General features: G+C 47.0%; 1 protein-coding gene across 6 annotated transcripts in view; it reads left to right on the top strand.

Annotated features, from left to right (window-relative positions):
• Positions 1-26,187, top strand: part of LOC138472139 (cyclin-dependent kinase 11B-like) — a 945,042-nt gene that overhangs the window by 343,004 nt on the left and 575,851 nt on the right. For 3 of the 6 annotated variants that reach the window (XM_069610147.1, XM_069610148.1, XM_069610150.1), the window contains exons 6-7: positions 3,379-3,527; positions 6,180-6,305. In XM_069610147.1, the coding sequence (XP_069466248.1) occupies positions 3,379-3,527; positions 6,180-6,305 (275 nt within the window). The remainder of the gene's footprint in view (positions 1-3,378; positions 3,528-6,179; positions 6,306-26,187) is intronic. The other 3 variants (XM_069610149.1, XM_069610151.1, XM_069610152.1) reach the window with 3 other exon arrangements.

Raw genomic sequence — 26,187 nt, 5'->3', positions numbered from 1 at the left:
ACTTAGTGGAGGAGATGATTACTGCAATGAACAGAGGAAAAACTGGGTAGAGAGGCCAGAGGGCAAGAGAGGAATGCAGGGTGAGATGTGCTTTCATTGAACCGGGTAACTTAAATAGCTATTTTTGCTACACAAGTGTCAATTTAATTAGCAAACCTATAGAATTGATTAACATTGCTATACGACACTGCTTATTTTATGCCTTGCCTCCTGTTGCTCTCTTAATGTCTTGATTGTGCATAAATTGCACCATTGCATTGTAATGTGTGGAACAGTATTATTTGATTAATTGTGAATTACAATTTGATACTGTGCCTTGAGAAATACCTATTTAGGTCGAAGTGACTTGAATCAGTATTTGATTAATTGTGAAATATGATTTGAAACTGTGCTGTAACAATCTATTCAAACCATGGGAATCCACAGAGGTTCCAATGCTGGAGAAGGAGTATGTTTCTTACCTGTAACTCTTGTTCTCCAGCATTGGTATCTTTCATGGATTCACATGCGCCCAACTGCCACCCCTAAGGGCGCAAGGCTAAATGACACCAAGTCGCATCCCTATGGGGTTGGAATCTGAAGATGGCCTCCTAGGTGGGGCTGCTCACTGTCCCATTGGCTGAGGTAGAAGGCACCCAAGGGGACATTGCTGGGCTACTAAAGTAAGCCTAAACGTTCTATTATAAGCTATAATAAAGTGTTAGAGGATTCCCAGCCTGTCGGTGGGGAATATTGAAAGCATGTAAATCCACGAAAGATACCAATGCTGGAGAACAGGAGTTACAGGTAAGCAACATACACCTTAGGTGTCAGAGCCACCTGTAAGCCGAAACTATTGCGTTCGAGTACAGATGGGGAGAAATGGCATATGAGGGACACAGCTTGTTAGGTGTTAAGTTATTTGCTACCCGTTGACTGCCCATGCTAATCCTTGTGGCCATTCCGATTCAGTTCTTTCCCGTCCCATAACACTCCCACAGGGGAACTCTTTAAGCGCACTTTAATCAAGCATTACCATCAGATTTTGCACTGGAAGTGCCTGCCAGTGTTTTTTCATAGAGGTCTTCTGAGAGTTAATGACTTAATTGGAGCTGTAAACAGCTACTAGTACAGTAGCAATGTCTAAACCGGGTATGCCTTTAGTCGCCCCACCGCCCGTACAGCTACAACTAGGTACCACGGGGTTGTGGAATGGACGAGATACCACCAATCACCACACAATCTGAAGTATGGACACTAGCAGGTGCGCTGGTCATGTGGATGGGGGTGAAGAGCATGCGAAGTTATTGAGGGAGCGGATGGAGGGGACAGCTTAAATGCTCAAGGGGCCTCGAATGCAAAACGGGCACCTTCTGAGGCACATGGTGCGCAAGCACCCCGTCGTGTATGATTACACGAGCCCAACTGGTCAATCCAGGGTAGAGATACCAACTAACCAATACCACTAACAATTTCCTTCTCTGCATACACCTCTCAAACTTCAAACCAAATACAACCACAAACCTCCAGTACAACAAACCGCACGAACTTCACTACACTGCAACAACAAAACAAAAACACACATAGGCTCGCACATCAGCACACGACAACTACCGGCCGCATACACCCCAGGCCCAGCCAACGGAACCACCGGGATGAGGCTGCCAACAGCACATCACTGCAATCTTGCCCTTTTCCAGCCTTCACCCACTAGCCCACCTCTCCCTCCCTCTTTCAGAGCCGCCAGAGCGCCAGGGGAGCACTCCAGTGGTGATAGTGCGCGGTACAAATGTCCTTTAACATTAACATTTAACATGTATAAGCATTGTGTGCTTCACTGAAGTCCTGTTAATAACGAGCTTTGACAAAGCAAACAATGTTGGCTTCTGTAGAAGTATTAGGCATTTGCCAGGCACAGTTACTAGATGCCCAGCTACTCGCACCATTTTGCACTTGCTACCTTCAATGACCAGCTGATGCCAATATGTTAGTGCCTGGCAAGTGATTTTCCCATTCATCCAAAAAGCCCAAATGCTTGCCATTGCCAATGCTAGTTTCCTTTAGTTGGTTTTCGCCTCCTCGTGGGTACCAATCACACACTGACTGAATACTTGGAAAGAGTTAGTGTGCTGAATATGATTGGCCATTAAAGGGGAAAGATATTTTTTGGTACATTTCAAACCACTTAAGATTAGAATGAAAAAAATGTGAGCATACAAAGAAATCTTTTATTATTTCTTTGTATGATAAATGTGCAAATCAATTGAAGTCATTTTGTTGGGGGGGGATAACACTTGCATTTCAAGTAGTAGAGTAGCTTTAACTCTACTGTCCAGAGTTGTTAAACCTATCTACTTGACACGTTTCCCCAGTCTTTTTTCTGCCTTACGTGCCTGGTTGATGGTTGGGTGACCACTACTCTCTTTACGGGCCTCCCGTTTAAAGGCTTGGGCACAGTTTTCAGAGGGTGACCCAGAGGCCAATAAAAACGAGAAAATGTGGCTTTCTTTCCCTGTAAATGTGACAAGGGGTGGGGTAATTCAAATAAAGGCATTCATTGTCTTCACATCCCTTGATGGTTTGACCCACTTCAAGGTTTCGGAATTGTGGTAAACACTGGTGGATGATGAACTACATACAAAATTACGCAGACGTGTTAACTAATGTGTACAGTAGCATCACGAGACCCGTGTTTGGCTAAGACCGTGGTACTGAACTTGGAAAAGTAATGCTTCAATATTCTATTTGGCTAGGGGGCACAGATTTATTTCCACAAATTCCAACAGCAGTGGGGGATGTTGAAGAACAGGGTATAGCTTGAAAGCAGCACTGTTTGATTTTCCCAGTTTTTGGCCTATCAGTACCCAGATACCTTGCATGTGTTGGGGTCCATACCACATTCCTTTCTGTAATGGCAATGGACACTTTAGCCCCTCTCGTTAGAGGTTAGCCCCATCCATATGCAACTTAAGTGGCATACTTAAACATCAACATATTGCTACAGCATCCATGTTTCCCTGGTGGCTTTCCTGGACATTGGCATCCTGCTGCGGGTAGCTTTTGCAGCCTTGCCAACTGCAGTTTGTTTTATGAGCCTTCATTTACTCGGGGGTAAAACAGATTTAAGTTATGGTACCTTCCATGTCTACTGCTAGCATTTTTCGAAAGCTAAACGGGAAGCTCTCTGAAAAAGGTAATTTGATGGCTAAAAGTGTCCCGTTGCAGTTCATATTTATGGTACATCTCAAGGCGTCCAAGCTGTAGGTCTTGAGTTCACAGTTCTGACATGCTCTGGCCTCGTGATGCTTCTGCGTCATCTGTAACATTATCAATATAAAGTTGACAATGAAGCATTAAGACAACCTCTTTATAATCTGACATTAAATGTGAAAATTTTAGGGAGCCCTTTAATGTTTGCAGGGAACGCCTGGAGCAGCTGGAGAGGAAGCGGGAGCGAGACAAGAAGGCTCGGGAGCAGCAGAAAGAGCTAAAGGAACGGGAGCGCAGAGCAGAGGAAAAACGCAAAGAGCGTGAAATGCGACGTGAAGGTACCGCAGCAATGGCATGTCTGTGTTTAATTACGAAGGAGTTACTGCATGTTCTGAAGCAAAAGTAAAATGTTTTATTTTTTCACACACATTTTTCTGATTGCTAGCGTTTTCGGGGTGAGGAGGGGGTGTCCTTTTGTCAGGCTAGGCCTGGAAAACTGATTGCATCAGCTGAAACACGTATAAGTGCTTTCATTGCACGTAACTTTCTCGCATTGCACATGTAAAAACAAAACCCACTCTGCACTTCGGCCTCAGCGAGTCTTCTCAGAAATATGGCAGTTAAAAGAGCCCCATTGTAAAAGCAAAACGGGAACATTTAGCTAGGAAGAGTCTGGATTTCATTTCAAACTGGAATAGTCCGATTTCATGGACCTCGCTACTTAATCGCAAAGCTGTTCTATCATTACCATTCACAGTTCTCCATTTCTGTCTTAAGGGATATGTTTTCTGGGATGCAAATGCAACTTTTTACTTGTAGGCGCAGCTATAAGAAAATGGACATTTGAGATTAGATTTCTGGTTCTTATTGGTTTTGATATTTGAATGTTGAGGTGCTGCTAAGAGTGTTTCCCTCAACATAAAACAATTGGATCAGGTTTTGAAAATGAAAAAAGTTGTTTGAACAATTTGGATGAATACATGAATACTACATGAAATATGAGTGTGCCAAAGAGGATGGATACTTGAGTAATTTGATAAAGTGAAGTTGCTTGGAGGTTTTATTTACTACGGTGTATTGGCAGAAGTGAATAATTGTACTTTGCTCAAGTGCTTATTGGAACAGGGGGTGCTTCTGGCATTGTTCACACATGCAAGTGGTCCAAGAATCAGCACTGGTGAAACAATGTAGTGGCTGTTAGAATCGTGGTTCTTTGTGGATGTACTACTGAAGATGGTATCTGAGGGTATGACCAGTGATGTCTTACCTGGCCCAACATGAATACCTCGCTGGATAAGTCCTTTGCAATTAATCCAATCTGCTGATCAGGTTTGCAGAATAGTTTTATTTTTGGGTGTTCACCAATTACGGTTATCCAACAAATGATGGCCCTCAAGTGCTGATTGTAATCAATCCTTTTAGCATGTTCATGTCGTGCTCTCGTCTGATGGTGATAATATTGTGAGCAAGACTACACTATCCCAGCAGATATTACAGCACTGAAGAGAGTAGGGGGGCTGGGTTGCCACTTAGTATGTATCAGGTGTACATCCACTAACAATAGAGATGATTTCAATGCTGTGTCTTGGTTCTAGCCCAAGGATTATTTGCTGCCCCCTCAAAGTCCAAACGCAGTCCACTGACCAGAAACCATTTGAGTGCCACAACTTGCTTATTACACTATCAGCCCAAGAGGTGTAGCTTGTCGGATGTTCTTTTGATTCCTCTATATTAAAGTGTTCTACTTGGACACTAGTTAATGAGCTGTCGAGCCTATAACAAGAATACCAACCAATGTTTTCTTGACTGTTTTCTTGGAGATTTAGGAAAGACTTTGTGCCTGTTGGACTGGAACTGCTAAAACCACTGTTGGTTTTTGGCATCAAATAAATGCATCAGTATTCTCAGGCACTCTTTCTGATGTGTAAGCAATTGTGACATTATCCTTCTAGTTATGAAGCTAAGTGGAAGACGCGTCATTAATGAGCAGAGCACCTCGGTGTGAGTTTCTAAAAGGTATCCTGCCAAACGGAGAGCGTGTACGTTTTACTCTAAAAGAAGCTATCAAGTTAGAAGAATTTCATTGAAGGACCCAATTTAGTTAGAAAAAAACCTGTTCGCAAAAGAACTAAAATATTCAGTGCTGAGACTGTTAAAAGCCTATATTGAAATATATTGTTACAATATGTTTTGCAAAGAGCTTACTAGTTGCTGGAGTGGCGGTTACTGGGCCAAATGTACACACATGGGTGTATTCCTAGCAAACACATGCACAAACGGGATCATTGTCTCCTTTAAGCTGATGCAATCTGCTTTACGGTTCTGTCTTGACATGAAGGATATTTTGGGGTTACTTGTGGTTGTGAGCGAATAAGCCAACTTCATTGATCAGCCTAGTTCCTCGTAGATCCTTTCCCAGGAAAAGTTACCTTATAAAAGGCTCCCAAATTAGACCCTTGTGCCACAATGTTGTAAATATGGTCTTCCTGTATTGTTGGCCATTTAAATTATGCAACACATGGACAACGTAATAGAGATTTTCATGGGATTAAGCCTGGATGCCATGTTGGAAGAGGTACTGAACATTGCTTCAGAGATTGTTCATAGACGTCCCACGAACGCTTGGCCCACCGTTCACAGAAGTCATACATGGCAATTCTAGTTAAGACATCTTTGCCTGAAATTGCACTTTAATTGGGGTCCCACTCTCCCAGCCCCCAAGGAAAGCTTTTAGTGAAATGTTAATATCCCAGTGGGTGGTTGGGGTTTCGAGGGTTTGGAAGTAGGTATGTCATGTTTTCATTTTGATTCACGATTTCCTGGTGAACCTCTACCCACTACCTCCCGATATTGAAGTGGGAACAGTATACAAGGGAATTTTGTGACGATTTCATTTTCGATTGCATCACACTTGAGCTTTGTAAAAAAAGATTTTAAAAAAGAATAATTAGTTGATCAAACTTTAAACGTGCGGTGTGCCTGCCTTCCAGGGATCGCAGGATCTGTGCAACCGCTGCGCAGAAAGGCAGAAATGTTGCCAGAGAGCGAGAAAATGCAGTACAGTTCTGACTTTCCCATTGCAGATGCAAGGATTCTTGTAGAGTTTAGCACACAACGTAAGTTTTGCTTTTTATAATGTTACCTTATTACATGGCAATGTGCCTATACAGCAATACAGCCTTTTAGCTGCTGCTTTATATCGGATTTTTATTTCCTTAATCTGTGTTGTGACTTTTTCTTACAAACGTGCAAGATTATTGTCCTGTTGGTGTATTACTGGTGAGTTTACGCTGGTATTGTTAGTTGCCGATGGATAAAACTGAATACTGTAAGATCATTTTGTCTTATTGCAAGATTACCTCTATAATCATCAAAAACCGAATTTGAATTGGGTTATAATAGTTTTTTTTATACCAATGCCTCTACCCTCAAACAATTGAGTCTTTTGTCTTTGCAAAACTACCTGAAAGCAGCTACCATGTTGAAACATCATGAGCCGAAGTTCTTTAATTTCTGGGATTGTGTAAAGGGGGATGTTTGTGGTTCCCAAAAAGATTTATACTCAAACATAAAAAGGTAATGCAAAAGTCAATGCGGGTCCCGGAAGTTGGCCTTCTGGATACTACAACATACTGGTTAACGACCTTCTTTGGGTTGAGAGAGGTTCAACAGGTTGCAACTATTTACATCTTCCAGGTCAGAGCTTTACCACTGTACATGCCACTAAAATGTACAAATATACCTGGCTAGTCCTGAAGTAAATTTCTGGAGGCCCTATTCGGTGTAATGTGTTTAGCTATGAATAGTGCAACTCCTGAAGAATAAAGACAGACTGAGCCAGTTGCACAACAATAGTGCCTGGAGGTCCCCGGAAAAGAAGCTGCAGAATCAAAGCGCACATGCTGGAGGAAAGAAAACAAATGGAGACGAAATTAAGACCTACATGTTCTTAAATTAATTTAACAGTGAGAGGGCGAATGCTTATCAGCGTAGGAGCGGTGGTGGAAATAGAAGACCTTTTAAAGAGGGGTTTGGCGGAGGCGGTGGAGTTCAGAGGGAGCCGACCTGGCAGTTTAACTCCACTCAAAGGAAATGTTCAAAATAATAGTTTAAAAACGCTGCGATGTGTTTAATCCTGCTTCTTTCCAACTCCACACTGTACATCACTTTAAATCCCTTTCATGGTAGTGGTGCGCCCAAAATACCGTTGTTAACGCAGTGCCTTTTAGTACATTAAACACCCTCCCCACACTCTCCCGCAGGCAGTAGCAGTTCACAAGAGGGGCTCTGCTGCTTTCTTGGACAATTCGTGCTTTTTCTGGGGGAGGCCACTCTCTCATCTTCCAAGCAATTGTGATTCTCTTAAGACAAATACCCCTTCCCAGCGGCCCATCAGACACTGCAGGCCCTATAATTACTGCTAATGACTTTCTTTGATCTAGCTTAGCTTTTAAGTCTGCAGTGATTTGCAAGTCATGGCTCATTTAAGAGACCATTGTTTTGGGCAAGGCATTTCCTAGTTAAGAAATTAAAAGGGTCATTTTTATTCCAAAAGAATACACAAAACGCCATATAGCTGCCTACATTTACACCCCCCATCAGGCAACTTAAAATATGTCGCAGAGCTGTTTTAAACTAATGTTCAAATGTTCATATTTAACACAGCAAAAATAGTAAATGTTTGGTAGCATGTAATATTGTCATCAGACTATTTGTCAAACATTGAAACGGGTAAGCAACCTTTTATCACACTATTCTAAGTCTTGAAAGTACATTTTCAAAACTCACAGGCCATTTATTTATATTTGTAAAGCGCACTACAGCCCACGGGCATCGAGGCGCTGAGGACTTTGAGGAATAAGAAGGCTTACTTAAAGGGTTACAGTTAAGCCGCCCAAGGACACTTGAAAGATACAGTACATGAATGCTGAGGACTTTGTGGAATAAGAAGGCTACTTAATGAGTTATAGTTCAGCCGTCCAAGGACACTTGAAAATGACGGTACATGAACATTACACAGATAGATAGATACTTAGCCACAAACGCACATAAGAGTGACTATAGGTAGAGGCAAGTTTCGATGGCTTTGCGGAAGGAGGCATGGGAGTCAGTTAGTCTAATGTGCGGTGGAAGGGTATTCCAAGTGGTGGCAGCCACAGCAGGGAAGCTAGACCCACCTGCACAAACTCTACGTGTCCTGGGTGCAATTAACGTGTTGGAGTATGCAGACTTGGAGGGTCTGGCAGCAGGAGGTTTGGCCTTCTGCTGAATTGCATTCTGGTATTTGTAGTCTCCCATTCAAGAAGAGTATAATTTCACAATTGTTACCTAACCTGTTTCTATAAGGATGTATATATTTGTGTGTACTGTTTAAGCCATATTTATAAATTCAGAGCACCTTTCAAAGCCAACCATGGGCGCAAGCTCAAACGATGAGCAGGCAAGCATGTCATTTATATATGCCCAGGGATTGTAATCTCAGATATTTTCCCTCATTGTGCCCATGTGTGTTTATTTTTTTTTTGTGGCATAAGTAGAGTATGCATGTGGGTGGGAACACTTATTTCAGAGCGTGGCCACTAACCCGATTTGGTATTTTTGAGTCTGGAAAACTTGCTCAAGTGTTCTGCTACAAGGATTTCACCCAGGTTGTCCAAGTGCAGACGCTTACCCACAAGACCACAGAAAAGTGTCATCAAAACAAAGGTCTCTTACTGGGATTTTGTTTTCCTGTGCATATTTCACTATAGATTGTTGGGATTAAAAGGTGGATATCGTTTACACTTTGACCGAATAGTTATTAGAAAATCTTCCTTCTCGGGTCATTTTCTGCTGTTGATTGTTTTTTAAAATACCAATGCTGTTTTGTTTAATTTATTATTAGAGCGCTCCGGACCCGTGGGTAGAAGGGCTCTTTAAGGATACGTTTACAGTCATGAAATATGCATTAACATTTACAAGGTACATCAATTTACAAAGAAAGATTTACCTTGTGCACTTTCTTCTAAGGGGAAAGGTCAATTGAATCAAACTTGTATATTTCTTTTTAATGTATGTACACTTACTGTGCATATATTCATAGGTGCCATCTTTTGATTTTTGCTATGGGGCCAGAAGTTCCCACACCTTGTGATGCAAGTGAATTGTATCATCCCATAGTCAAAACACCACATTTGACAACAGCAATGGGAAAAAAACATATGTTTTACAGGAAGAGATAAACCTAACATCTCAGCACCACCTAACCTGCTCAGTTGCCATTGCAACATTCTGTTATGGGATTCCCTGCTTCCCCTTTTAATTTACTGCATCCTGCCAAACAGTTGTGGCCTGCTCACCTCCTCCAATGAAGGCACAGGGGTTACATTGAGGAGGCTCCCTTCTCATTGTGTCTGCTACTACAAATGAAGGCACAGGGGTTACATTGAGGAGGCTCCCTTCTCATTGTGTCTGCTACTACAAAATAAAGCCTCACTCCTGATCTTGCCACATAGGTAAATGTCAACAGTGACAAATATACTGGGCGTCGCATTGTATTTGTCTCCTTCCTTATTAATGGCAAAGTGTTTTTAATGGAACTACCCATGATATTTTGTATATTAAAGACTCATTCTGAGAAATAATTTTCTGTAATATCACGTGCCACGGTGAATGCAAATAAGGGGCCCCCCTGCACATCGTATGCTACCTATCCTAGCACTGCCCCTGAAGGGACCCATAGACATGCTCTACAGTAGAAGGCTACTAGGGTAGCTCAGCAGATTGTGAGAGACCATTGTTGAGATGTTGTAAACTGGTTCTTAATCGTATGATTTTGCAATTCCTTATTAAAAAAAAACAAATGCTTTTAAATGTGTTTGGCCAGGGCATGGGTTGGGCTGGTCGCTTACCTATGTTCACGTCAGAGGTATTTCTGCCCCTGTAGTGAAAATCAAAAATTGGCACCCATTGACCCACAGTTTTATTTCCTGGTAACTGTCATTTGTGATTTAAGCAGTTGACAAGCATATAAAATCTTCATAAACATAACCTGTGAGAAAAAAACGCAAAGGAAAGGGTACAGAAATTACAAGGTATTTGTGTGGTAGTCCGACCAAAAAAAACATTTAAAAGAAAACGAGTGAATGTTTTTAAGCAGCATTTTTGAACTTGGAACACGCTACCCCTCCCCGCCCCCCCAGCCCCCCCCACTCCGCACCCTCGGCTGGGGGAAGGAGCTCAGACTCGGAGGAGCCCCCAGCTTCCCTCATTTCTCTTTGAGCGAAGGAAGAGTTCAGACTAACGCATGTCGTCTGGACGCGGGAAGGCCAGTGCTAAGGCCAAGACTTGTTCCTCCCGGGCAGGCATGCAGTTCCAAGTAGGCCGACGGCGGACTGGTCTAGCCGTCGTGCTATCTATCCTCCGTCTTGCCGGTAACGCTGCCTGGGTCGACAAAAAGACCCGCATTATCCCCAGTCACCTACAGCTGACTTTCCGCAACGACGAAGAGCCCAGGCATCAAGCTTCTGGTCAACGTTGCTATGCCCAGGGCCGGGCGGTGTCCTGCCCCAAATCCATGCTGTGCTGCTGCCCAAGAAAACAGAGCGCCATACGCAGAGGACAAAGCCAGCAAATAACACGAGATGCATTCGCTTGCATTTCCCCCCGCGCCCCTCCACACCCCGCGAAGTTTCGGGGCTCGGTAAACCCTTGTAGGGCGGAGGCAGGCCGCGAGACAGCTGATGCTGGATCTCTCGGACCCGGCCCATTGACATGCGCTGCTAAGAGTACTCTTAGTAATAGCGAGATTGTCCTCGGTCAGTCGGTCTCCTATTTAAAGGCACACTGTCCTTCGTAGATTCAGTTGTATTCCTTCATATCAGTGGAACATTTTCCTAAGGGACTGCTGATGACTTTGCCATGGCTGTCTTTGCTCGTCTACACCGACGGTAACTGTTTTGGCAGAGCCCGGCTGTTGACTAATAAACGGTTGAATAATTGATTTGTTCTGACTGGACTTTTGTGGTGTAGTAATTAGAAGAATCTCCTTTTGGGGGGAGACACGTGTTTGCGATGTGTTAAAACGAGGACTTAGCCCGGCAAAGGGTCTATGCGGGTGGATAGAGCAAATAACCGGTCATTAGCCACAGTGGTGTAAATTGACAACATTTACTGGGGGATCTCCCCAACTCCTTCCCGTTCGCGCGGCTGCAGGCGGATTGTCAGTGGTGTGGGCGGGACTGGGGGGATGGAGCTACATTTTGAAAGATGTGCATGCCCTGAATATAGGATGCTGGCTGCTTTCCATAAAAAAAAGGGCATTTCAGTAACATAAGAATAACCACCAATTTATCAAACATGTCAATGCTAGTAAGTCAAACGTTCACTCTTTTTGAACATGCAGTGCACACTTGATATGAAGGTGACGAAGGGGAGTGCAGCGAGTGGAGGAGGCACCCCGATAACCGGGGCAGGGGCCTTACTCCTTTTCGCTCTCTTGCCCCTCCCCCCCGAGAGGAGGGCGAAAGAGCAGAGGAAAGGGCGCCAAGAGCCCCGGAAAGCCCGCGAAGGGCAACAAAGAAAGAGGGCGTGGCTTGGCGCATAAGTACAGCGGGCGCCCGGCTTGGGAGCACTTGCAGCTCTTCCAGCAGCCGGGCGCCCGCCAAGAGAGGAGGACTTCGTTCGGGCTCAACTTCCCCCCAACAAACGGCGCTCTCCCAGTCCGCAAAGACCTGCAGGGGCAGGCGGTTTCTCAGACTCGAAGGCCTTGGGGGAGTTATGCCTGCAATCAGTATGGAGAAAAAGGGGGAAGCAGGACGAGGAGCAGTCGCCACACCTATTGGATCAAAAGTTTAATACCTGTTTGCAGTGGTTTTTGTATATGTAAAAAATAAATCTGCGGCCTTGTTATGCCAAACAAAGGAAATGTCTCATGCAGCACCTTACTAGAGGGGAAACGAAAGGGGCTGATAAAATGAGTAATGTTGGAAACAAACGGCATAACTAGTGGACAAATGCCCAGGTTATGGTGCTTCTTTCCTCTATCTGAATAGTCACCTTGATAGTAAAATGGGTGCAAACCATGAGACATGCATACAGCTTTGGGCTGTTTAATTGTTTGAGTTTGGGCTGTTGAGAAAGGGACGACTTTCAGATAGTCTGTGAAGTCGTTGCATATCGCCGCTCAGATGTACGCTTGAAAACACTCTAGCACTGTCTCTATGCGTGCAGCGATATGCTACTAGCGCCGCGAACCTCCCCTCTACACCCCGATGGTCAGGAAGCTCTCTGCCCCCGACTACCGCTCGCAGCAGTTTACTGGCTGATGTGTCTGAGATACAGCGAGACATTAGGCAGTTTCCTGAACCTAGCGTTAAGGAAACTCATGGGAGTTGAGGGCAGAGAGCTTCCTCAACTGGTGTTGGGGGTGAGGAGGGGTTGGGGACTTCGTGTGTACACGGAACTACGCCACGGCAAGACTGTCTCGGGAAGTGGCTCGCTCTCTCGGTACGTGAAGCGCTCGCTCTCGGGCCGTGGTGTGCGGTCTCTCGGAAGTCGTGCGTGCTTTCTCCTCTCGGGTAGTTGTGCGATATCTCTCTCGGAAGTCATGCGCTCTCTCTCGAAGTCGTGCGAGTGCGCTCTCTCTCGGAAGTCACGCGTGCGCTCTCTCTCGGAAGTCACGCGTGCGCTCTCTCTCTTTCTCGGAAGTGTTGCGCTCTGTCTCTCTCTCGGACGTTGTGTGCTCTCGTGCGCTCTCGCTCGGAAGTCGTGCGCTCTCTCTCTCGGGAAGTCGCGCGCGCGCGCTCTCTCTCTCGGGAAGTCGCGCGCGCGCGCTCTCTCTCTCGGGAAGTCGCGCGCGCGCGCTCTCTCTCTCGGGAAGTCGCGCGCGCGCGCTCTCTCTCTCGGGAAGTCGCGCGCGCGCTCTCTCTCTCGGGAAGTCGCGCGCGCGCTCTCTCTCTCGGGAAGTCGCGCGCGCGCGCGCGCTCTCTCTCTCGGGAAGTCGCGCGCGCGCGCGCTCTCTCTCTCGGGAAGTCGCGCGCGCGCGCGCTCTCTCTCGGGAAGTCGCGCGCGCGCGCGCTCTCTCTCTCGGGAAGTCGCGCGCGCGCGCTCTCTCTCGAAGTCGCGCGCGCTCTCTCTCTCTCTCTCGGGAAGTCGCGCGCGCGCTCTCTCTCTCTCTCTCTCGGGAAGTCGCGCGCGCGCGCGCGCTCTCTCTCTCTCTCTCTCTCTCTCTCTCTCTCTCGGGAAGTCGCGCGCGCGCTCTCTCTCTCTCTCTCTCTCTCTCTCTCTCTCTCGGGAAGTCGCGCGCGCGCTCGCTCTCTCTCTCTCTCTCTCTCGGGAAGTCGCGCGCGCGCTCGCTCTCTCTCTCTCTCTCTCTCTCTCTCTCTCTCGGGAAGTCGCGCTCGCTCGCTCTCTCTCTCTCTCGGGAAGTCGCGCTCTCTCTCTCTCTCTCTCTCTCTCGGGAAGTCGCGCTCGCTCTCTCTCTCTCTCTCTCTCTCTCGGGAAGTCGCGCGCGCTCTCTCTCTCTCTCTCTCTCGGGAAGTCGCGCGCGCTCGCTCTCTCTCTCTCTCTCTCTCTCGGGAAGTCGCGCGCGCTCTCTCTCTCTCTCTCTCTCTCTCTCTCTCTCGGGAAGTCGCGCGCGCTCGCTCTCTCTCTCTCTCTCTCTCTCTCTCTCGGGAAGTCGCGCTCGCTCTCTCTCTCTCGGGAAGTCGCGCGCGCTCTCTCTCTCTCGGGAAGTCGCGCGCGCTCTCTCTCTCTCGGGAAGTCGCGCGCGCTCTCTCTCTCTCTCTCTCTCTCTCTCTCTCTCTCTCTCTCTCTCTCGGGAAGTCGCGCGCACGCGCGCGCGCTCTCTCTCTCTCTCTCTCGGGAAGTCGCGCACGCGCGCGCGCTCTCTCTCTCTCTCTCTCTCTCTCTCTCTCTCTCGGGAAGTCGCGCGCGTCCAGAAACACGTTGCCTTGGGGTGGACAGGGGAATGGGATCCAAGGATTTTCTGAGGTAGTATGGTTATGCAGGTATGGTGGTGTCGTGTGTGTATGTATGTATGTATGCATGCGTTATTTGCTGGGGGGGCAAGAGTGTGAAAATGCTCGACACCAGGCTTGGGGATGGTGACGGGCTGAAAGGACAACGGGTATGGCTCTGTTTGTGGAGGCGACAGTACACAGGTATGGGTTCCTGCATTATAGAGATTGGGTGCATGTGACAAGGTGCCTGATATGGGTTATATGTTTGAAGGTGGGGGTTGTAGAATGCCGGGTATGGGTACCTGTGTTTGGGGATATGCAAGGTCAGGGAAGGACATAAGGCATTGATTGGCTACTGTTTGGTAGGGTGGCGGTAAGACACCAGTTATGGAACCCCCTTTTTGGGAACTGGATGAGGAACAGATATTTTTACTTCCCACATCTCTTCCCTCCGGCCTCCAGGTAAGAAAAAGCCTTCGGCCTTGCTTTCCCCAGAGCCCACATCCTTGCTACATCCACAGCTCCCAGTCCTCTACTTAAATCCTTGTCTCCTCCTTGACCCTTCCTTGTCCAGCCCTCCCCAGCCCTCCCCAGGCCCAGATTGGTGCTGCTGGGTGTCACAAGATCCAGAACAGCACTCTATAAGGACCCGCCCAGGGCAGCCTTGCCTGGGCGACTGGCGAAGGATGACCGCCTGTTTGCCTGGCATTCAACCCTTCTTGGTAACCCGTGCTGACTCAAAGGATCACAGAGGACCAAGTAAGGGATACAGTAACTCAAGACTTAGCTTATTCACTGCAACTGCCTTATCCGGATTGTAATACCTTAAACAGCAGTAATTTTTTGTATACATCTCACCTTTGTATAGTATGTTTGTAATGGTATACTTATGCTGGGAATGGAACCTAAGACATGTTTATGTATATTGATGCTGTGATTGTAACCTAAGATATGTACCCAGATGCCTTCGGGCCAGGTGCGCTATATAAATAAATACAATACCATACCGAGAACATTTGGCCAATATGAGGGTTTTACCACTGAGATTTTGCCATTGGGACATTTCTGCCCCTGTGCCACTCTGAGGCTTTGCCCCTTTTGAGATAATACAGCTGAGGTCCTGCCACTGAAGTTATACCACTGTGAAACTCTCCCACTTTGAAATTTCCCATGGTGAAGTGGTGCCATGGTGCCAGCGAGAGCACTTTACCGTTGTGAATGTATGCGTCTGTGAAATATTATTGCACCCCTGAGATTAGACCCTGATCTCTTACCCAAGCGACACAATCCCCAGATAAAATTTCACCCAGTTGATTTCATGGCCCTGTGATAGTGTTCCCTCGTAAGTGTGCCTGTGGGTAATTTACCTCTGGGCGTAGTGTGGGTGGACTAAGCACAAAGGGTGCATTATCACAATCTCATTTTGAGCCCTGAAACAACTCCAGCCCGATGGGCCCCGTGGCATTTATTTTTTATCCTATGTTGGGAAAGATTTCTTTTTAGGCAACTTTCCTTCCATAGTCTATGGACCCCAAGCCTTTTTTTTGTTTTACACCTTGTCCTGGCTTATTACAGAGAAGGGAATCCTTCTGCTTCACTGCCCTTTTGCTCATTTGTTATTCGGAAACTGTTTAGCCCTTCAGACTGTTGGTATGGGGGACACTGTTTCTCTTTTGACACGTTACCTGTTTGGTTAACTTTTTCATATTGCACACAGCATCTTCCAATGCAGTGCAATTGAATACTTTTGAAGACTTGCTGGTGGCAGTAGTTACATTTAGATACCCTTTTATAATATTTGCTATATTTTCAGTTGGCTCATTCATGTTAACCGCTTCTGGCTATTAACTGTAGCTAGTGTCCTAAGATGATCGCTTGTTCTTTGGCCATTTTGTTCTTTGGCTGCCTCCCTGCCTTCTGAAGTCAGACATTCCTTTTTATTGTCATGCATTTTCCCAGGAAAGCTGCTGTTTTTTGCGTGCTAGTGCATCCCATGTGTGCATGGGCTCAGGAAGTGGGCGAGGACTGTCTGGTCCCAATCCACATACTGGAGCCAGTATGCCTAGTGTGCATACATGAGTCAGCCCTACAGTGGTCCCTGATTGGACTATTGCTGGTGTACATGAGTGGTGCAGATGTTGCTATTGGAGGGCTGAGTTTCATCACTCACCTGAATTTAGAATAAGAGGAGTCCTGCAGCCATTCCAGCAGATCAGAAGAAGAGCCAAGTATCCTGTGTAGCTGTGCAGACGATTGAAGATAAGAGGACAAATCCTGATGAGGCCTGGTGACCATTTTAGCTGCTGTCCCGGTGAAGCCCAGCTGGACTACCTGATCTCAGGAGACCCTTGGACTGGTGGGACAAACTAGTCTTGATGCCTTCTTGTGATTCTGGAGCCTTCGGAAGTGTCCCTCGACCACCTGGTGGACCGAGGAGCTCTGTTTAAGGCTACCGTGCTAGAAGCGCCACCGTTCAGTGTTATGGGCCGGAATTTCGGTGGTCTCCAGCTAGTCCTACAAGTCGCCTTCCTGCCAAGTTTCAGCGTCGCAGCATAGACCGGGGTCTGTTCTGAAAGGCTTCCTTTTTTTTAGACTGAGATGCCTGCTGTTGCCAGTGTACTGTGACTGTCGCTGGAACCGGCCACCCCTCCCCCCCCCCCCCCCCCCCCCCTGTCTGCTACATTGTCCTGAAGAACCCTGCATTGGTGCCGGCTGCATTTTTAATCTGGAAAGGGTTGCACTCTGCTCCAGGATGCGACCAGAACATTGTTTGAATCTGCAGTTCCTGGGAGTCTTCTGCTGGATCCAACATTAGGAAAAGCTACCTCCAGTGACCTCCTCCTGCCCCCCAATTCCACCTACCAAGTTCTTTGTAGAAATCGGAGTAAGGGCGATGAGTAGGCTCAATACTTACTGGTGCCCCTAGCTCCTCCATTAGAAAGTTTTCAAAGAACTTTGATTTGTACTCCCATTGATTTTAATACGTTTGTTGCAAAAGCTGCTCTAGAAGCTAGGACAAGTTTTTTACTTAACTGTATAGCCCCTTTGAAAGTCTTCTGGACTAATCTTCACACCCACAGGAACATTTCCCAACTTTTTCCCAACTTCTAAAGCTACTTTGTGAACATTTATTCACAAGGTCCCATTCAACTTAGGGTTGGACTTTTAAAGTTAGGGCTTCTATTCCTGTGGACTATTGATACATTTGCCTAACTACTTACATTTTCGTTCAGGTATATGGTGAACTGTATTAACTGTGTTTAATATGTAGAGTGTTGTGTGCTAATACCCGCTTGATTTATTTTTCATAGGGTGTTTTTGGGCCTATAATATAGTATTTTTGTACTTGCTGTCATTGTATACTTAATTTTGTGGACCCCTGACTCCTCGCCTCTCCTGAGACTTGGCATTGACCATTCGCAAAGCTTGCCTTGATTGGTTTGGCTGAACTCCCAGGGGTACCCTGTTCACTATAAACTAGTGTGGCCTCCTAAACTCTGTCGACCAGGCCAGAGTTTAGAAATTCATCTCAACATCCTACAACCAACAAAATACAAACCGCTGGATTGATAGCCCTACAAAATACTGCTTAAACAGTACCACCCACGGAGGCACCAGCTATCCAGGAATATTGACCAAGAAAATAATTTCTCCAGCATTGGATCTATCATGGATTCAGTCTATTAGATCATAATTAAAACACCCCCGAATCCAAACATGGAACAAACAACCAACCAGCAAGCCCCGACCCAACAATTAAAAACCTCAACAAAATGTCACATTTTGACGACGGCCGCCGGTTAGAGTGGAACACAGGAGACACCCACGGAGACTGAGTCAACAACCCACCCTAATCCCACTCAACACCCGCACTCGCCCCTTAGTTGCAACCATGTACCACAGTGTGGCGGAATTATCGGGATATTGGCAATCACCACACTATCTAAACTGTGGACATTGTCAGGTGCACTAGCCATATGAGTGGGAAGGTAAGACAGGTAGCGCTGCGAGGGAGGCTGGGGGAGGAGGGGACCAGATGTGAAAGGGACCTGAAGGCCGGACGGACCCAGATCAGAAAAGAGGCGCAGAAGTGCTCCCGAACCCCACCTGGGGAGATTACAGAAGCCCAGCGCCTCAATTCAGGATAAAGATGCCAACTAACCAATTGCACTAACAATTCCCCCCTCTGCATACACCTCTCAAACTCCAAACCAAACACAACCACAAACCTACAGCACAACAAACCGCACAAACTTCACTACATTGCAACTAAATAAAAACACACATTGACTTGCACAACAGTACACGACGACTACCGGCCGCAAACACCCCAGGCCCAGCCAACGGACCAACCGGGCTGAGGCCGCCAACAGCACATCACTGCTCTCTTGCACTTTTCTAGCTTCTTCCCACTAACCCCCCCCCTCTTCCTCTTTCAGAGCGCCAGGGGACCACTCCGGTAGTAATAGTGCGCAGTACAAATGTCCTTTAACATTCTAGGATCAACAGACGCACAAGAAGACGCCTCAAAAGAATCCAACAGGAAGACCACCAATCATCTCAACCTACCACCTCAAACAACCAACTAACACCAAATAAACTACATTCAATGGCTTCTTGGAAGAGAGCTCTTTTGCGAGAGCACTATCTACCTACAACTCACCTCAACAATCGCCACCCATAAACACTTAAACAACACAGAGCGGGACGCTGGAAACACAAGGGACAGACCTGACCGGGATAGAAGAAATATAGTTGAACCAATGACTACACATACTGTTCCTCAACCAACTGGCGAGAGCACAAGATCCATCCCTGCGAACACAGACATTCCCCAAAACCACATCAACTCAAAAAACACTACATTCTTGAACTACATAATGAAGAAATGTAAGCAACAAACGACTGCCACAACTCCCATGCCAAATCGCAACATAGAATCAAAGGGAAAAAAAAATTCTTGCTAAATCCAGTTACCGACACCACGCTCAACAGACATACCTCGGGAAACAAAGATTTGCTGCAACCTAGTTGACACCAGAGCGATGTCCAAACACAGCACAGAGAGATACGATCTTGGTGATTGCGGAACGGATATCCCATCTCTCACTATATACTGGCTAACGGGAGAGTTCATAGTAGCTGCACACAAATCGACACCCAACAACTTCAAACTGAAACAAGCAAACTTTAAAGGAAAAAGAGTAGGTGGTCCCGCCGTTGCACACAACGATCACCTGAAGATCAGAGCAGCACCATCACTAAACATATCAAGCTGTGAATCTCTCCTCCACCTAGCCATTGACCACCAAATGAATCTTTCATTTATGCTAGTCTACAGACGGCCCTTGTACAATTCGCCTTTCACAGACTCATTTGTAGATGCCATACCCAAACATTTTCATCAAATAAGACCACCTGATCATATTCGGAGACAGAAGTATGTGGTTTGAAGTAGAAAACATCGACTCAGCCAAATAACTAGCATCAACTATTAACAGTGCATTGGCAACAATTGATGAAGTGACTCGCTCAGCTGGGCAAACCCTAGATGCAACTGTTTGCAAAAGAAACCGGTTTACATTTTCTTGAGTGACAACCTAATATTTGTGATCCACCCCCCAACACAAATACAAACCGACCATCTAAAAACCATTCCAATTCTGAAAAAAATAGAATCACGAAATACCATGGTTTTCAACAGACTAGAATCCACAAAACCACCAAGCACCATTTTAGACATGCTTCAGATGGACGAAAGAACCGAGACAAAGGATCATTGAAACCCTAGATGTTTTTGCGCCAAAAAAACCTTCACCCCTTTGCAAAAGCAAACTATGCAAGGTAGTTTACACCCAGCCTCAGAGCCACCAAAAACATAAACAGAAAACAGGAACAAGCGTGGAGAAAAAAACTACGACCAACGGGACAAGCTTGCATACCATAAATGACTATACAAACGTCGAACACATTTCAAAAGGATACAACACCCAGAAAGATGTTCGGCATAATCGACTTACGAAACCTTGGCTACAATGATGACCTTGCAAACCAATTAAAAAGCAAAATAGTAAACATTCAACAAGTCATTGTGAGTATGTTCTAGAACACAAATGGCAACTCCACTAACCAGCAAACCTCTGATTTAATTACAAGACTAAACTACTTCACACCAATTTCGACAAAGAATTTTGCCAACCTTGTGAAACAAAGCAGGATAGCCTGAGACCCTTGCCCATCATATATCTATAAGATCGTCCTCATCCAAGAGACTACTGTGGAATACTTGCGGAATCTCATGAACCATTCACATGCAACTGGAGCAGTACTTGTCTCCCCACAACCCTATATTTCTTAAAAATGTCCCCAAAATTGGAGAAATAACTGCAAAAAAGATGCAGTCATTTCTACATTTGACACTTTTCTCCTGACTTTTTGTATGGATACCATACAAAAAAAATCCTGGAACATGTAAAAAGCAAACGGATACTAAACCTGGCACAAGTTGGTTTCAGACCTATGGGGGGGAAAACGTAGTCAGCACTAGTATCCATCTTGGACGATCTAAAAACGAACGCTGACTCCAACATCACCTCAGCACTAATGCTACTAGACCTCTCGGCAGCCTTTGACGTGGTCACCACAGACCCTCATCAGAAGTCTCCAATAAATGGGAATTGGCAACATGGCTTTGCTATGGTTACCAAAGTTCCTTCCAAAAATACAAAAAAGGTGGACAAAGACTGATATGCAAATGGAAATTCTACCTTTGTGAAAAGTACAGTGATCAAAAAGCGATGGCGGCAGCCTCTCAAAGTGGGTAAAAACCACAGAACAGGTTGTCATGCCATGTTCTTTCTATAGAGGGGCGCCTGCTACTTTTCTTTTGTTGCTTCTAGCCGGATTCGTTACAGCATCAGATGTTTCATTCGACTACAGATGACTCGACCCCTGGCATTCGGTTCTTAGAGCAACAAAGTAGTACAGCCAGTCGGGGAAGATGGTCCAGTGAAGTTTGTCTCGGGGTTAGTTGGGCGCACTAACCCAAGGGGAGAAGTTGTTCCGTCCGGAGCTTCTCTGTCGAAATGAAAAAGGCGTTTCAGCACAGCAGCAGGGCTCCACCAGGCAATTCAAAGGTCCAGGCGGATGCAGCAAACTTTGTTCATGGTTTCTTCGTCTGGTGTTTCTCCCAGTGGTCGACTCGGTCTCTAGTTCCAAAACCCTTGCCTTTTAAGAAAGAACAGCCAACCATCCAATCAGGACTGGTTGCATTCGGGCATTCCTCATTCCTAGAGACCAAGGACAGGACAGTTTCGGGAGCCTCCCTCACATCCTGTCCTTCCAGACAAACTGGTGCCAGAGGTGGGCTTCAGGGCTGAAGCCGGCTAAATGGAAGACAAAGAAAGGGCTCAAACCTGTCTAAACATGCAGAAAATGGTGAAAAAAGAAGACTCAGGGGGGGGGGGGAGGGGTGGGGGGGTCGGGGAGCGAAGGAGGGCGGTGCATTTTGACAAAATGGCCATGCATGGGTGCTGTACTGCAGCTGAGGGTTCAGCCTGCGTTAGAAAAGCGCAATGGTAGGAAAAAATAAACCACTGCCACCAGTTATTTAAGTAGTGAGGGTAACACAAACAATGTTACATGAGAGAGTAGGATAAGGGGCTACTAGGTAACCCCCAGCACTCCACATAAGATGGTGTGTGCTGGACCTACAAAGAGAAAAGGCAAGTAAAGTCAATTTCACATTAATATTCTTGGGAACTGTGGTTCACACAAGAAAAGGTATTCATACCGTGTGAGAAATATAAAAGGATTTCGAATGGATTGTGTGCTCCACCGTATTCCACATTTTTGACATGTAATGACCACAGCTGTGTAGTTAGGAAACTTTTTCGGCAGAGGGCGTCCTACGTCGATGGCATCGGGTCGATGTCCCTGGAAGGCCTCGGTCAAGGGCGATGTCACCGGATGTTATAAATAGGACACACAGCGCCCGTAGCCTCAGTTCCATTTTTCCGCAAACGTGTTTGCTTCGGAGACTCAGTGCGCCTGGTGTTCTACCTTGTGAAGATGTCTTCTTCGACCCCATCTGACTCAGCGGTCTGGCTTCAAGACTTGCCGGGACTGCAAGTTTAATGTTGATAACCGACCTGCATCGCATTTGTTTGTGGTACTTGGGCATGAGTCACGACACCGACGACTGTTCCAAATGCCAGTCGCTGACTTCTAAGGCCTTGCGGGAGCGTAAGGGAAAGCTTTAGGTCGGTAGGGGTTCTAAACCCAGTAAGTCACATTAATCTAAGTCCAAGGGTATGTCCACCGACGACTTGAGGGGCGATGCTCCCCGTCGGGAGGAGTCCTAGGGGTCTCGGTCCCGGAGTGGTTCCCGCCATTCTTCATCCTCCTCTCGGCATTCTAGGAAGCGCTGTCACTGGTGGCCTGCCCCCGTCCTCAGAGGATGGTGCCACGAGGAAAGTGGCTGGTCCGACCAAGTCCTCCACTCCAGAGGAATGGGCTGATTTTCGGGAGCAGATATTGGCGATTTTTTTCAATTGCAGGGCACAGTTCCGTCCGTGCCTTCTGACGAAGCTGGCAAGGAACGGTCTACTAACGTGTCTCTCCGCCTTCGTGCTCGGTTCCTCGATACGACTCATCGGGAACCTTGGAGGTCCAGTTCGGAGAAGGCTCAGGATAGTTGCAAGAGACATGCTTCCCGGTCTCGTTCCTGGTCTCCAGCGAGACTGCAGAAACCGGGCAAGGGCTTAAGGGCGGCGTCGACTCCATCGGCGCGTGTCCGTCGGATACCGACGTCGAAGCTGTACCTTCGTTCCAACCCTCGGCGCCGTTGTCAACGCCGAAGCCGTTGGTGTTTTCGATGCCGAAGCCTTCGACGCCTTCTGGTATTGCCTGAAATTTACTGATTGAGGTCCCTGATGCTGTGGATCCTCCTCAGAAGGCTACTTCTAAGTCTGTGAGGCCAGTGGTGGACTCCAGACCCTCTTCTGTCCCGAGGCAGGGTTTATATCTCCTTCTGGATGACTTATATGAGGAGGGGTCAGACTTCGATCTGGACCCTGTTGAGCCTGATGTAGCTCCTGTCTTTTCAGGAGACAGCCAGTTGGAAGAGTTGAGGCAAACCCTTCATGATGCCAGTGGTTTGGACACTTCTCTGGAAGTGGAATTTGGCTATAGAACTGGTGCCTGTAGCGGAGAGGAACAAGGGTTGGAAAGACGGAGGATTGAGACCCATCCTGGATTTACGTTGGTTGAACAAACCTCTCAGGAGGGGTAAGTTGAAGATGGTTACTCTTTCTCAAGTCCTCTAGGCCCTTCAACTTCAGGATTGGTTGGGGTCTCTGGACCTACAGGATGCTTACTTTCATGTGCCGATTCATCCCAAACACAGAAGGTACCTGAGGTTTCGCGGCTGGCGACTCGCACTTTCAGTTTCGGGTCCTGTCATTCGGATTGACCTCTGCCCAGAGGGTCTACACCAAGCTAATGTTGGTGGTGGCAGCATATCTCAGGCGAGGGAGGATTCACGTCTACCCCTACCTGGACGACTGGCTGATCCATGCGCGCTCTCCAGAGCAAACATTGGCTCACCTCAGTCTCACCTGCCGTTCCCTCCACGATCTGGGCTTCTACCCTCAATTTCAAGAAGTCGCATCTGACACCTTCCCAACTGCTCCAGTACATCGGGGCTGTGTTGGACACGTCCTTGGGGAAGTGCACACCAACCAAGGTAAGGGCTCATCATTGTGCAGATGGTGAACAAGTTTCAACATGCCCAGAGTCTCCTGGCTTTTGAATTCTTAACGTTGCTCGGCCTCATGGCATCCTGCATTTTTCTGGTGCCAGAAGCCAGACGATGAGATCCCTGCAATCGGTCCTCAAGATGCAGTGGTTGCAGTTCTCTGGAAAGATGTTGGGTCCCGTTCTGATTCCACTCTCGGTCTCCCAGGATCTTCTGTGGTGGGCCAACGAGCGGAACCGTTTCGGCAACCATGGCCGGAGGTGACAGTAGTGACGGACGCTTCCCTCACAAGATGGGGAGCTCATGCCAAGGACTTCACCGCCAGCGATCGTTGGTCTCCGTCAGAGTCCAAACTCCACATCAACCTGTTAGAGCTGAGGGCCATCTGGCTGGCCCTGAAGGCTTTTCTGCCATCTGTGCAGGGTAAGACCGCCCTGATCATGACGGACAACACCGTTGCCATGCATTACCTTAACAAAAAAGGGGCGGGGTAGGGTCACTCTCGTTGTGCAGAGAGGCAATGCAGCTCTGGTTCTGGGCAATCCAGTAGGAAACGTCACTCTCTGCAGTTCATCTGGCTGGAGAGGACAATGCTGCGGCCGACGCGCTGAGCAGGCAGAGCACGATCTCTCACAAGTGAGTTGGCTCAGGAAGTCCTTCTGGAGATCTTCGCCCTTTGGGGAACCCCACAAGTGGATCTCTTCGCCGCCAATGCCATCCGGAAGTGCGTCAGGTTCTCCATCCAGAGGTCAGGACCCTCGACCTTTACGCTTGGTATCTGTTAGGTTGAGGTATAAAGATTGGGACCTCCTGGATGAAGTGATGGAGGTATTGCTTTCGGCCAGGCGGCCAGCAACAAAATCCCTGTACCGTTGGCCTAAGTTCTGTGACTGGTGCAGAGGACAAAATGTTGATCCTTTTCAGTGTTCCGTTCCCATGGTTTTGTCTTTCTTACTTTATTTGGCCCACAGGGGCCTTCAAGTTGGTACTATTAAAGGTCACCTAGCAGTGCTGTCTATCTTCAAGCGCTCGTCTGAAGAATGTTCTTACTTTAAGATTCCTTTGGTTTCACAATTTCTTAAAGGCCTCACTAATGTGTTCCCACCGTCCCCTTTCCAGGTGCCGGTTTGAGATCTGAATTGGTTTTGAAATTCCTTGTGGGTGCTCCGTTTGAGCCTTTGCCCTCTTGTCCTTTGAGGTTGTCTTTCAAGACGGTGTTCTTGGTTGCGGTTACTTCCGCTCGCAGAGTGAATTGCAGGCACTTTCATCTAAGCCGCCCTTTACTGTGTTCCTCAAGGATAGGTTTGTACTGAGGCTACATCCATCCTTTCTACCTAAGGTCGTGTCTGAATTTTATTTGAGCCAGAAAGTGGTTCTTCCTTCTTTCTATCATCCTCCTTATCCTAGCAAGGATGAGGAGTGACTCCATATGTTGGATCCTAGGAGAGATCTCAGCTTTTATATTTCTAGGATGTCCAGGGTCCGAGTGGATGATCAACTCTTTGTGGGGTATGCTGGTCACCGATTGGGCCAGGCTGTTACAAAACAGAACTTGTCTAGGTGGATTATCCTCACCTTTACTGAATGTTACCGTTTGGCTGTTAAGGACCCTCCTGATGGGTTGCGAGCTCATTCCACTAGGGGCGTGGCTACTTCCACATCCCTGCAGAGGGGAGTTCCTATTTGGAACATTTGTGATGCAGCCACATGGGCTTCTATCAACACCTTTGTTACACATTACTCCCTTGATATACTTCATGGGTCAAGATATGGCCTTTGGTAAGGCGGTTCTTTATTCTCCCATCTGATTGGGTACTCTAAATTCTTTTCCCTCCATTTTCTGGTACTGCTTTGGGAGTCTCAAAGATGTGGAATACGTTGGAGGACAAAATCCATTCGAAGAACAAGTTACTTACCAACTGATAACGTTCTTTCGACTGGATGTTCCTCCAACGTATTCCACATCGCCCTCCCAGCCTGCCCCTCTGGAGAATTTCCTATGCGATTGCAGCTTACGGCTTTGCAAGGCTGTGCAGCCAAGCGGGCATTTGATATGTGCATGTCACACGTTATGGGGGGAGAAAACATAAACTGAGGCTACAGGTGCCCTTGCGTCCTATTTATAACATCCGGTGACGTCGCCCTCGACGAAGGCCTTCGATGGACATCGACCTGACGCCATCGACGCAGGATGCCCTCTACCGAAAACATTTCCAATTTACACAGCTGTGGACATTACATGTCAAAGATGTGGAATACGTTGGAGGAACATCCAGTCGAAAGAACGTTACCAGCTGGTAA

This window comes from Ambystoma mexicanum, chromosome 8 (genome assembly GCF_040938575.1).
Source record: "Ambystoma mexicanum isolate Mex_15411 chromosome 8, UKY_AmexF1_1, whole genome shotgun sequence".
Lineage (NCBI taxonomy): Eukaryota > Metazoa > Chordata > Amphibia > Caudata > Ambystomatidae > Ambystoma > Ambystoma mexicanum.
Note: the sequence above shows the minus strand (reverse complement) of the source record. Positions and strands in the feature narration are given on the sequence as shown.